General features: G+C 63.1%; 6 protein-coding genes across 6 annotated transcripts in view; 1 reads left to right on the plus strand and 5 right to left on the minus strand.

The window, feature by feature from the left end:
* AMSG_06735 (uncharacterized protein) overlaps positions 1-93 on the minus strand; it is a gene marked incomplete at its 5' end in the record, with an annotated part of 2,633 nt that extends 2,540 nt beyond the window's left edge. The window contains one exon of the mRNA XM_013901333.1: positions 86-93. Within this exon, the coding sequence (XP_013756787.1) occupies positions 86-93 (8 nt within the window). The remainder of the gene's footprint in view (positions 1-85) is intronic.
* A 159-nt stretch (positions 94-252) lies between these two features.
* On the plus strand, positions 253-1,067 carry AMSG_06736 (uncharacterized protein; the record flags this gene model as incomplete). Its single annotated transcript, XM_013901334.1, has 2 exons — positions 253-1,019; positions 1,052-1,067. The coding sequence occupies 2 exons, from the start codon at positions 253-255 to the stop codon at positions 1,065-1,067; spliced, it is 783 nt and encodes a 260-aa protein (XP_013756788.1).
* Positions 1,068-1,154: 87 nt separating this feature from the next.
* Positions 1,155-2,075, minus strand: AMSG_06737 (inorganic diphosphatase; the record flags this gene model as incomplete). The annotated part of the gene is made up of 2 exons (XM_013901335.1): positions 1,155-1,724; positions 2,004-2,075. The coding sequence occupies 2 exons, from the start codon at positions 2,073-2,075 to the stop codon at positions 1,155-1,157; spliced, it is 642 nt and encodes a 213-aa protein (XP_013756789.1).
* A 109-nt stretch (positions 2,076-2,184) lies between these two features.
* AMSG_06738 (ubiquitin-protein ligase E3) lies at positions 2,185-6,461 on the minus strand (the record flags this gene model as incomplete). The annotated part of the gene is made up of 2 exons (XM_013901336.1): positions 2,185-6,319; positions 6,450-6,461. The coding sequence occupies 2 exons, from the start codon at positions 6,459-6,461 to the stop codon at positions 2,240-2,242; spliced, it is 4,092 nt and encodes a 1,363-aa protein (XP_013756790.1). The 3' UTR covers positions 2,185-2,239.
* Positions 6,462-7,018: 557 nt separating this feature from the next.
* On the minus strand, positions 7,019-11,595 carry AMSG_06739 (myosin-I heavy chain class VII unconventional myosin). The gene is made up of 2 exons (XM_013901337.1): positions 11,558-11,595; positions 7,019-11,220 (listed from the first exon to the last, which is right to left on the minus strand). Exon 2 carries the CDS (start codon positions 10,595-10,597, stop codon positions 7,070-7,072), a length of 3,528 nt encoding a protein of 1,175 aa, XP_013756791.1. The 5' UTR covers positions 10,598-11,220; positions 11,558-11,595; the 3' UTR covers positions 7,019-7,069.
* A 436-nt stretch (positions 11,596-12,031) lies between these two features.
* The window catches only part of AMSG_06740 (uncharacterized protein), a gene marked incomplete at its 3' end in the record, with an annotated part of 2,365 nt that continues 2,169 nt past the window's right edge, over positions 12,032-12,227 (minus strand). The window contains exon 3 of the mRNA XM_013901338.1: positions 12,032-12,163. Coding sequence (XP_013756792.1) covers positions 12,032-12,163 — 132 coding nt within the window. The remainder of the gene's footprint in view (positions 12,164-12,227) is intronic.

A 12,227-nucleotide genomic window follows, 5' to 3' on the forward strand; every position in this document is an offset into this window, starting at 1 on the left:
CCCTGCCACCCGATCCAACCAATCCATCACCACCCCACCCCGCCCCCACCCTCCCTCATGCTCCGGCTCCCTATCCCCATCCCACATGCCCATCCCATCCTCGCCTTGGGCATCCGAATGCTATGGGCGTCTCCTGGGCTTGCTGCCCGGCGCAATACCCGTAATGTCACCCGTCTGCTTGACCTGTACACACGACCTGAAGACGGAACACGGAGAGAGGCCGACGACGACCTGGCATCACCTCGGACAGACATGGCTCGGCGGAAGACTCGGAAGATCGCACTCAAGTCAAAGAAGCTGAGGGCAAAGGCTCTGCTCTCGGCGGAAGAAGCGGCTCATTTGGCTGGAGAATCGCCAGAGTGGGCTGAGATCATCGCGCCCTCGGCGAGCGGCCGGAAGGGCGGCCAGGATGGTCATCTCGCTGGCGCTCGCTTCCGGGCAAAGTGGGCTGATACTCGCGGTGGTCATGGTGATCATGACTCTGCTGCTGACCGCCAGAAGAAGAGCGCAGTGCGCCATGCGCCGCGTGATGGTGTGCCGCTCTCCAACAGGCAGATTGTGTTTATGCATCACATGCAGCGCCGGCTGAGCGCTCTTCTCGGCGACGGATCGGTCAAGGACGCCGATCTCCGCGACGCACGTGTCGACGTGCTCGATGTTGAAGTGACTCGGGACCGCCGCCGGGCTCGTGTTCTTTGGGACTATGCGCCTGATCCGGGCGCAGATGATGCTCCCAGCCGCGAAACGGTGGAGACTGCCCTCCTCCGCGCCGCGCCCTACATCCGCTCACTCCTCTCCGAGAGCCTCACCACCCGCCACGTTCCCGAGCTCGTCTTTGTTCACGACACCCGCCCTGCCGAGGAGGACGAGGTCGATGCCCTGGCTGCCGCCGGTCTCCCTACCGATCTCGCTGCCGAGCTGACAACCGCTATGCCGACCCTCGAGTCGCTGCTCGCCGACGACGAGGACGCGTCGCAGGCCGCCGACATGGCCCATGCCATGGCCGCCGACCCGTGGATGTTCGAGGGCGCGCCCACCGGTGGTGCGGCAGAGCTTGCGCCTGCTGACGACGACGCCGGCAACGCCGTCGACACAGCCGACAGCACACCTGCCCCCGGCCCAACGCCAACGCAGCGCTGGGAGTGACTGTTGCCTCAGAGCGCGAGACCGAGGCGCGTGGCCCGCTCAGGATCGGCCCGAAGACCGGCGTAGGCGTCGGCGGTGTGGCGGACGATGTCGAGGGCGGCAGCGGCATCACGGATAGTGCCGTCCCACAGCAGCTCGTTGACCGGCTTGCCCTCGGCGGTCTTGTAGTTGCGGTACCAGTCGATGATGTCGGCCTGAACCTCTGCTGGTACGTCGTCGATGTCGGACCATCCGCGCCGGGCAGCCTCGCTCGCCCGGAGGGTGATGACCTTGTAGTCGAGCTCACCCTCGTCAACCAGACCGAGGACGCCGAGGACCCGGGCCGGAACCACCGCGCCCAGGGGAAGGGCGCCATCCGAGAGCTCAACCACATCGAGCGGGTCGTTATCGCCGGCGTAGCCATGGTACGACACCTCGGGATCCTCCCAGGTCCGTGGAATGGCACCGTAGTTAAAGCCCATGACACCGTTCTTGTACTTCAAATGGCGGACCGAACCATCGCTGTTGGTGTCGGGGCTAATGGGATTGCCGGCCACATCAGTCGCCACCTCCATCTTGACGGTCAGACCACGAGGGATCTCCACCACCACGTTGACCACACCATCATCGAGTTGGCCAAGAGAAGGGCCATGCCACCATGATCCGTCGCAACCAACTTCCGATCTGTTCTTCTCCAACTCAAATCCATCGCTTCCAGCTCCTGCTGTCCCCGCCCGACGCACCGCATACTCCTTGTCCACCACAGCGGCCGGTTGATGCGGTGCGGCCAGCGGCGAGTGCCATACGGGTACACCCACCGGAGCATGCTCACGCTTCACACGCCCTGGTGAGCCAGCAGGGTGACTGTCGCTTGCTACGTTGCGGCTGCCACAGAGCGCAATGGTCGGACGAATGGTCCGGAGGACGGCAATTCGAGCTGTTGTCAGCATGCGGGGCGATGGGGAGGGAGGGGGGAGTTGGGTCTGTCGGTCTGTCGCGTTGCCGGCGGGCTGCGGGCGGCGATGACCAGAGGCAGGCGCGGGCGGCCGGACGAACCAGTGGTTGTGACCCTTGTATGTTATTCTCTCATGGCACAATTGAAACGTTTCGGCTTCTATTGGAGGAGGAACGCGCCTTGGCCCTCCTCGATGGCGTAGAGAACCTTTTCGCGGAGCTGGTCGTAGGAGCGGTACTGCGGGAGGTCAATGCGAAGGAAGCAGGTGTGGCCGATGGGGAGAGCGTCGGTCGGCCCACGCTTGTGGTCGATGGTGAACTTGGCCTTGCCGTTTGAGCCGTACATCTCGCCAAAGCCACCGAGCGGGACTTTGGTGGTGCCGGTGGCAAACTGGAGCAGGCGTGCCCGCTGCTCGTTATCGAACGAGTACACGGCTTGCCAGAACCACTGGATGACCTGGTGGTCGGCCGAGTACGGCGAGCGGTAGTCGGTGTTGCGCCGCCAGTCGCCGACGTCGAGCTCGCAGAGGCCTGAGATGAGGAACTCGACCTCGTTCTCGTCAAAGACCTGGAGGAGTGACGGGTCAAAGACGTGCGAGATGCCTTCGCGAAGGGCGGTCATCTGCTCGTCGACGCAGCCAGAGAGTTTCCAGTGGGTAACGAGGCGGATGTACTCGGCCTTGTTCTCGTCGGTCACGTCGATGTTGCGTCCGTTGGGGATGAGGTCGACGACCTCCTTGGCACCAAAGTTGTCCATTTCCACTGAGAACGTCTCGTACAGGATGTACTCGATCTCGTTCTCGGACATCCACTTGAGCGACTGATAGAACTCGGGATCGTACGCCTGCATGTCCTGCAGCGTGATCGGCCGCTGCAGAAGGTGCTTGTAGAACGCCCGCGTGAAGAACGCGTCCATGAGCTTCGAGTTAAGGATGGCGAGCGCAATCATCCGCCCCACAAACGTGTAGTACTCGAGGTGGTTGCCCACCACCACTGCCGAGTTCTTGTTGATTTGCAGCGTGTACGCATCGTTCGCCGAGTATTCAAACAGTCCGTAGTACGGGTTGAACATGTCCACAGACAAGTCCACAAAGTACTCGCGCGAGAGCCCACCGTAGTCGAGCCCGGCCTCGCCGTCGTACGTGACCCGGAACCTCTTGGTCAGTTGCGAAGCCGGCTTCTTCATCACCTCCACGAACGAGTCCTCGAACAGGTGCCCACGCCGGACCTTGATCATCACCTCGCCCGACGTCGACCGCAGCTGCGCCCGGAACGTGTCGACCTTGCGTGCAAAGTCGCGCGCGTACCGCGGCGTCGGCTTCTTCGACTTGGATCCCGACGCCACACGCGGATCGTCCCAAGTCGTTGTCCGCGTGTTGTGGTCGATGAAAAAGACCACACCCTCGGGTGTCCGACGCGCCTCCCACCCAGCCGGCAGCGGCCGCTGCGCGCGGTAGCCCGGCAGCGCAGGCGCCTCAACCCGCTCGAACCGCGATGAGCCGCCGCTGCTGCCCGCTCTCCCATCGTCGTCTGCGGCGCCGCTTCGCTGCGCACGCCTTGCTGCCACTGCCGCGCGCACCACTTCGCGCGGAAGCGTCCAGTGCGTCGTGCGCCCCGCGTGGTTGATGTAGAATCGCCGGCCTTCGGCAGTCTGGCCAACCTCCCACTCGCCGGCCGGCAGAAAGTCGTCGAGGCACGCCATGGCTTCGGCGCCGCCCTGCATGATGGCGTCGACCTCGTCGCGCTCGCTCTGTGCCGGATCGTCATCGGCCTCGATAGCCGGGAACGCAGGTCCCGAGCCGTCGTCAGCCAGCCCTCGTGGGTCTTCCCACGTCGTTGTCCGTGTGTTGTGGTCAATAAAGAAGATACGCCCGTCGGCGGTTGACGCTTGCTCCCAACCTGCCGGCAGTGGCCGGCCCTGAGCCGACGGCGTCGGCAGCGACGATGTCGACAGAGCTCCGCCGGCCGCCCCGCCGGCCAACGACCCGCCTCCCGACTCGGGCATCGAGAGGTAGAGCCCATGCGGCGGGCCACTCGAGTCGGCATCGCCTCGTGTGCTCGCACCATCCGCAGACGCCGCTCCGTCGCCGTCACCGTCGTCGCCAGCCGCGCTAGTGTCATCGGTCGCTGCAGAGCCGTCGCCGTCGACAGCGGCAGCGAGGTCAGTGATAGGCCCATCAAACGAGAATGAGTCGGCCGGGTCGAGCGCCGGATGTGCGGTCGGAACTGCCAGCCGGCGCGAGAGGAACTGCGCCCTCCGGCGCTCACGCTCTGTCTCCCGAGTCTCGCCGTCAGCATCGGCTGGCAGAACGGGGCGAGTCCAAGTTGTGGCCCGAGTTGTGTGGTTGATGTAGTACGCACGGCCCGAGCCGTCGACCCGGCGGCCCCAGCCCGGCGGCAGCTCAGCCTCAACATCGGCCTCGGCAGCTCGCAAGTTCAGCCGCGCTTCGAGCATCTCCATCAATGCCCGTTCGCGAATGTTGAGCATCGGCGGCGTCGAGTCAATCGACGACGTCATGGACTCGACCACATGCGACACGTCCAGCACCAGCCGCCCGGCCTCCTGTCGGACCGGCACCGGCGTGGACACGCCCAGCTGCGAGTGCTCACGCGGCTCGCCGCGTCCCGGAACCACCAACTGGGCTGGGCCACTGGCGGCGGCACTCTCGCCGACGTCACCTTCGTCGGAAGCCATCGCGCGGACTTCGATGTCGTTGCCGTCGTCGTCGCCACCGCCGTCGGACCACGACCCACCGTCGGCCTCGGACGTCACGTCGGCGCCGTCGACGCTGACTGGTGGGATACGCAGACTCGCGCCAGCAACAGGTGTTGCGGGCGGGGTGGCATAGTTGGCGTTCGAGTCCGAGTCCGAGTCCGAGTCAGAGTCCGAGTCCGAGTCAGACGTCGAGGAGGAGGAAGACGACGACGACGATGTTGATGACGACAAAGGTCCGGTGCGAGTCGGCGGCACCGACACGCCCAGCGCCGGCGCAGTCGGCCGCTCAAACTGACTCTCGCGGCTCACAGTGTTGACATAGAATGGGTGGCCATCGGCAGAGCTGGCCAGCTCCCAGCCGGCAGGCAAGGCGTCGCCGGCGTCGGCCAGAACAGTCTCGGCCGGATGGAGCCATTGGAAAGTGCGCGAGTCCTCATGGATGTAGTAGACTTCACCAGTTGTGACATGAATGCGGCGGACCCAGCCCGGCGGAAGAGGGGTGTCGGAGACGTCGCCGGCCGGCGGCGACGAGGCGGCTGCGGCGCGCTCGGCGGCGCGCTCCTCGGCAATAATCGGATTGGCGAGGAGCGCGGCCGAGTGGGCGGCGTCGGGTGCAGCCATGAGGGCCGAGACCTTGCCCGAGGTGGTACCGAGCGCAAGGGCGGCAAGGCTTGGGTCGGCACGCGAGGCGGCGGCGGACGACGAGGCGCTGGTCGAAGCCATCGACGCGGCGCCAATACCGTCGAGCGCCTCGAGGTCGACAAAGCAAAACTGGAGGTGGACGGCGCCACGGATACGGGCGGCGGGTGTGGAGGTATCTGTAGGGTCGTGCTCGAGGTTGAACCAAGCGTCCCAGGCCGGGGTGACGCCGGCCTCGAGCGAGGAGATGGCGAGCATGACGTCGCGGACCGGGACGTTGACGCGGCCCATAAAGTCGTCCTTGCGGCCGCGATCTTTGTCGTACATGCGCAACGAGAGGACGGACGAGGCCTCGACTGAGAAGAGAAACGTCTCGTTCCACACCGGATCGAGGGTCTTCTTGCACACTCGGGTCTTGACTCGCTCAAAGCCTGTAGAGAGGATGCAGTACGGGTCCGATGCGCCAAAAAAGTCCATCTTTGCCAGCTCGCGGCCGGCGAGGACTTTGACGCCCATGACCATAGAAGCAGACATGAAAGCAGCCGAAGCCAGCGAGGACGGGCCTGCCGAGCCCACGGAAGCATAGTCGGCATCGAGCGAGACAGCAGCATCCGCATCAGCAGCAGCGGCTGGGGCAAAGAACAGCTCTTCCGGCCCATCTCTCTGCCAATGCTTGGTGACATCCATGACGAGCTCCTCATGGTTGATGCGTCGACAGAGAGCCTTTGTGGCGGCATCCCGAACAAACAGTCCATAATCACTGGCATGTGCTTCCGTCAGTGAGCACTTCCACGCAAGCAGTCGCACGAGCTCGGCGGCAGACGTCGTCGACTTGATCGGCAGCGTCTTGAACGTCTCATTGGGAAGGTAGACCTTGACCAATGACTAAGGTGAGGCGGGGGGGGGGGGGGGTGAGTGGTGACGAGGGTGACGAGGGTCCTTTTCCCTTTCCCTGGGTATGCATGTGTGTGTAGGGGGAGTATGTGCTGCTGCTGGGGGGCTGGAGTGTACGTACCCGTGTTGCCATGCTCTGCCTCCTCGCCACAGACGAATGTTGTTGTGTGGTTTGTGTCACAATCAGTCGGCGGATGGGTGTCCTTGTGGTGGTTGTGTCCGGCACATGATATCCCCCCTCGCGGCATCTTCTATCACACTCCTCACATTGTCTAGCGCAAGAATGCTCCATCCTCCAGGTGGCTCCGATAGATGAGCATTTGACGAGGGTTACACAGTCCAGACGCCGGCTCGCCGCCTCTGGTAAAGACGATGTCGAAAAGGCGATCGCTGATCAAAAACACAGCGTACTTCTGTTCTGTTACTTCTTAGCTGATCAACTCGCTCTCCCCATCCTTCGTCCCCCTGCTATCCAGCGACGGGGATCTGGATCTTGTCCGCTACCACGTGGCGTCGGACAACCTTCACATGGCCGAGCATATCGACAAGACGACCGGCGCCCAGATCTCGGCCACAACCCCTCGTGGTCATACGCGGCGACGATGGCGGCCGTGGCACACCGGCCGGCATTCACAACGGCGAACGACGACAAGGCGATGTGGTGTCGGCTTGGCTGGGCACGTATGGGGCTGGGGGAGCATTTTTGTTTTAACACCAGACGCCAGCTCAACGGCCGGCCGCCTACCCGTCGCTCTCGTCGAGATCGACGACCTGGCCAGGCTTGGACATGTCGATAAACTTGGACATCTCAAAATCAGCGCCGAAGCGCTGGCGAAGGCGGGCCTCGGCCTCCTTGAGCTCGAGGTTCTGCAGCTCGATCTCGTCGACGTCGTCAAACTCGTCAAACTCGTCGTAGAGGTCGAGGTCGTTGGCGGAGATGTAGTCCTGAACGACGCGCTGGGCAAAGGTGTGCGACCAGAGAGAAACGCAGTCGACCGAGTGGGCGCGAGTGAAGATGCCGTGGCCGCGACGGCAGGAAAAGTAGACCTGGTCGTCGACTGAGCCGTTGTTGTGGCCGTGCGGCTCGTCGAGCTCGACACCGATCCAGTTGCCGGCCTCAAAGTGAGTCGGCCCGATGTAGCGGACGCGGCCAAGGTGGCCCTCCCAGTCGACCATGTCGCCAAAGCCGAGCGGCTTGTCAAACTCGGCGTCGTTGAAGAGGTCTGAGCGCTGAGCCGGGTCGCGGGAGAGGACATGGACCATGTCGGCGCGGACAAAGAGGCCGTGGCCCTGGGTGCACTCAAAGAAGCGCTCGCCCATGCACCAGCCGGAAGAGCCGGGGGTGTCGCCGACGACGACGTCGGCCTCGATGCCGAGCCACTCGCCCGAGGCGTAGAACGGGAGCGGACCAACGTACTTGACGGTGGCCTTGATGTCGCCAAACTTGACGCGGATGCCGGTGAGGGCGGCGGTGGGCGCCTTTGCGAGTGCCTCTGCAGCCGCGTTCTCGGCCTCGAGCACGGCCTTCTCCTCGGCCTCGAGCTGCTCGAGGTCCTCGAGCTCCTTGCGCTTCATCTGCTCCTCAAACTCGCGCTGCTCGGCCTCGATCTTCTCGACCTTTTCGCGCTCAACGCGCTTGAGACGCGCGGCCTGGCGGCGCTCCTCGGCGCGCTCGCGCTTGTGCATGATCTGCGAGCGGCGGGCCTCCTTCTTGGCATCGACTTCGGCCTGGAGCTCGGCCATCTTGCGCTCGAGCTCGAGGCGGCGGGCGGCCTCCTCCTCCTCGAGCTTGCGCTGGCGGGCGCGGGCGGCCTCCTCTTTCTTGCGGCGCTTGGCCTCGGCCTTTTCCCGGGCAACGCGGCGGCGTTCTTCCTCCTCGAGGCGCTTCTTCTCCTTGACCCAGTCAGTGACGCGCTTGGCGCGGTCGATCTTCTCCTGCGAGAGGGTGGCGAGGTTTGCGGCGATGGCAGCGGCGAGGATGTCAGCCTTGTCCTTGACCACGTCTGCGAGAGAGAGATCGTAGTCGTCGAGCGAGGGCTTGAGCGAGGCAAACTCGGCGTGCAGGGCGCGGGTGGCCTCCTCCATTTCCATCTCGGCCTGCTCGAGCTCGTGGATGCGGCCGCGCATGTTGGCAAGCTGATCGGCGGACCAGCCGGGCTCGCGGGTGTCATCGAGGAGCTCGGAGATGCGGGCCTTGACGGTCTCGACGGGCTCGGCAGCGACCTTGACGATCGAATCGGCCTTGCCACAGACCTTGGCCTTGAGGTCGAGGTGCTTCTTCTCCTCGGCGACGCGACGCTCCTCCTCCATCTCGGCCTGGATCTCGTCGGCAGACTTGCCGGTGGCTTGCATGCGGCGGAGCTTCTCCTCGTTCCACAGGCGGACGTTCTCGTACTTTTCCTCGAGCTTGGGAATGGCCTGGACCATGAGGGTGGTTCGGTAGAGCGACTGGACGAGGAGCGCGGCGCGCTGCTTCATCTTGAGAATCTCCTTGAGGCGGGCCTCGCGGGCGGCCTCTAGCTGGCCAAAGGCATAGTCCTTGAGAAAGATCATGGTGGTGCCCATGCGGTAGGGGACACCATTGTTGGCGACCATCTCATCGTCGGCGTCGATGAACTTGTCGCAGAGGTAGACGGCCTGGGCCTCAAAGTCCATGCCGGCAAGCTCGTCGAGTGGGACGCAAATCTTGTAGCGCTCGACAAAGTCGCGCGGGCGGTTCTTGCGCGGATAGCCCATCTTGCGGATCTTGATGGTCTCGAGCATGCCGGCGCAGCGGAGCTGCTCGAGCGTCATGTCGTCCTCGAAAAACTTGGGCTTCTTCCGGCCGTTCGGCTTGATGGTCCGCACAAACAGCGCATCAGTGGCGGTGAGCTTACCGATGAGCTCCTGCAGCGAGGACTGGAAGCGGCGGGCAACGGTCGGGTTGCGGTCGTCCGACTGCGGGGCGTAGTCAAGGATGGAGGCAATGAGCGGATTTGCACTCTTCTTGATGAGCTGGATGAGGTCGTCGGAGAGCTTGTCCTTGTTCTTGGCAAGCCAGTCCTGCGGGGCGTCGGGATCGTCCGATCCGATGGTGTACTGGACGGGGCCGGCGTAGTGGTGGAGGATGATGTCGGTCATGTCGGTCTTCCACTTGTCTTGCTTGGTGATCTTGTCGAGGTACTCGGAGCGATTCTCCCGAAAGTCGTAGTCCTTGTTGGGGTTGGGTTCCCAGTTTGCGCCCGAGCAGTGGGCCTGGAGTAGGCGGTCGCGGAACTGCTGCCAGGTTGTCGGCGGGCGCGGCTTGGAGCAGTCGTTCATGATGTCGATGATGCCGTCCTTCTCCTGAACGAGGGCAATGCAGAGGTCGTTGTTCTGGAAGCGGATGTCGTCGAGCGGGATGTTCTCGGCCTGGTAGATGGCCTTTTCCTGCTCAAAGATGTTGATGTTGAAAAAGTTTTGCAGCATCTCGTTGGCAAAGTTGATGCAAAACTGCTCAAAGTGGTTGTTGGGCAGCATGACCTTGGGCGCCTTGGGCGGGAGCGGGCGCGGCTTGTTGGTAAAGTGCTCAAAGCCAAAGATGTCGAGCACGCCGATAAAGGCCGCGGGCTCCTCATCCGAGGCGATGGTCTCGTTGATGTGGGCGACGATCCAGTCAAACATGGCCGAGTACACGGCCTTGGCGAGCGCGTTGCGATTGTTGATGGCGTCCTTGTAGTTGAAGAACGAGGTCGTCGCATTGCCGCCCATCATCAGCACCCGCTCGCGGAGCGCCTTGTCGAGGTCGTCCGGGTCGATTTCGAGGCAATGCGAGGCGCCGGCGATGGCCTCGGGCGTGGTCACAGTCACTGAGTCCTCACCCTCAAACTGGACGTTGCCGATGTGGAGGACGGCGGCGCAGATCTTCCAGATAGTCTCCTGCGTCTCGGCGTCAAAGTTGAGCGTAGTCATGTGCTTCATGGTGATCTGGAAGACCTCGGCGTCGTCCATGATCTTCTTCATAAATGTCACGCCCGACTGGGCCAGGTAAAAGTAATCCTCGGGCACGGCGCTCAGCTTCCACTTGGCCATCCGCTCGTCCTCGGTGGTGCCGGCAAAGAGCTGGTAAAAGCAGTGGTAGTTGCGTTCTTCCTTGGACTGGGTCACCACGCGCGACTTTTCGAGCAGGTAGTGCTTGATCGATGCGCCCATGATCATGCCCTCGTCGTCAAAGAGGACCTCGACAAACTTGCCGAACCGTGACGAGTTATGGTTGCGCATGGTCTTGGCGTTGCCAAACGTTTCGAGCATCTCGCCCGACGCCAGGATCTGGTTCTGCACCTCGGACTCGCGCCCGGTCACAAACGTAAGGTACTCGAGAATGTGGCCGGTCGTACGGTTTTGCCAGCGCCAGACTCACCCGAGATGACCACAGACTGGTTGATGTGCTTGCCCTCGGCGCACCCGTCGCGGAGGTTGGCCACCATCGAGTTATACACGTGGTCCGCCGACGCAAACGGGTGCGGCGGCATCGATGGGTCCAAGTCCTTGCCCTTGTACGCCTTCTTCTGCTGGAGCGTGGTGTACCCGAGGTCGCGGTACGGGTTGATGGCCACCAGAATGGTGCCCACAAAGGTGTAGATGAGATCGGCCTTGAACCGCATGCGCAGGTTGTGCAGCAGCGCGCCCTCGTGCAGATCCGACAGCTCAATCATGTTCTCCACGCCACTCACGCAGTTCTCCGCCATCTTCACCGCCTTGTACTTTGACGAGTCTGAGCAGACAACCTCCGTAACCTTGTGGCTCTCACCCGCAGGCGGGTCACCCAGCGCCAACCGAATCTTGACCTCGTCGTCGGTCACCACAGCGCATTCTCCTCCGAGGTACACCTCCTTGGAGTGCGGGTCCCGTGGCACGACCCACACCCACTCACCCTGTATGTCTCCACCACAACCACCGTACGTACATGGCGCGTGTGAGTGTACATGGTGGGTCCGTGGGGGCAAAATTTGCCTCAAACTCTCGTTGCCTCGCCCCTCCAACGGCAATGATGGTTGAGCTTCAATTGGGGGTGGGGAATAATCGTTGTGGCATTGATTAATGTTGTGTTGTTCAGGGGGGTTGCCATTGGCGATCGATCAACCTGGCGGAAGGGGGAGGAGGGGAGGGGGGGGGGGGGGGGGGGGACGGGTAGGCAGTATGGAAGGGGGGGAGGGGGAAAGGGGGGAAGGTGATGGGTGTGTGGGGGTAGAGCGTGGTGGGGGTGCGTACCTTGGAGAAGTCTCCAAAGGGCATGTTGGTAGTGTGTAGAGTTGGGTGTGGGGGCGGTTGCGGGTGGGTGGCGGTGGGCGACGGTGGGTGGCGGTGGGTGGCGGTGGGTGGCAGGCAGGTGGCGGGGTAGCAGCGGGCGATGATGAACGGTATTTGTTGAGTGTGGGGAGCTGATGGAGTGATGGATGCTCTGGTTAGATGCATATTGTGAAATGGAGGAGGTGGTGGGGGGTGCGAGCAGGAGGGGAGATTGCGGGGAAAATGCGAGCTAAGTTGGTAGAGCGCGGGCACGGGGAGGTGGCGGGTGCCTTCACGATGACGGCCAGTGCAGTGCAGAGAAGCAGAGAGCTGCTCATGGCCCATTGGGCAGGTTTGCCACGTGGATTCGGCATGGGATCAACGGTCGAGACAGAGCAAGCGCGGTAGAGACAAAAAAGTAAAGAGAGAGGAAGAGGCGTGCAAGCGAGAGCGCGATTAGACCTTGGGTGCCGACCGGTCGTTGGTGACGGTCTTCTTGAGCTTGGCGCCCTTGTGAATAGAGGAGAGGAGAGCGCCACGGCCACCACCACCGCCGGCGCCGCCCTTCTTCTTGTTCTTGTTCTTGTTCTTGCCCGACGATGGAGGCGGGGCTGGCGGAGGCGGCGGGCCACCACCGGACGGTGGCGGAGGC

Source organism: Thecamonas trahens, assembly GCF_000142905.1.
Source record: "Thecamonas trahens ATCC 50062 unplaced genomic scaffold supercont1.30, whole genome shotgun sequence".
Taxonomy (NCBI): Eukaryota; order Apusomonadida; family Apusomonadidae; genus Thecamonas; species Thecamonas trahens.

Excerpts from the sequence above, each read along its gene's own strand:
- AMSG_06739 (XM_013901337.1), bottom strand. The coding sequence starts at position 10,597 with ATGCTCGAAACGTTTGGCAACGCCAAGACCATGCGCAACCATAACTCG.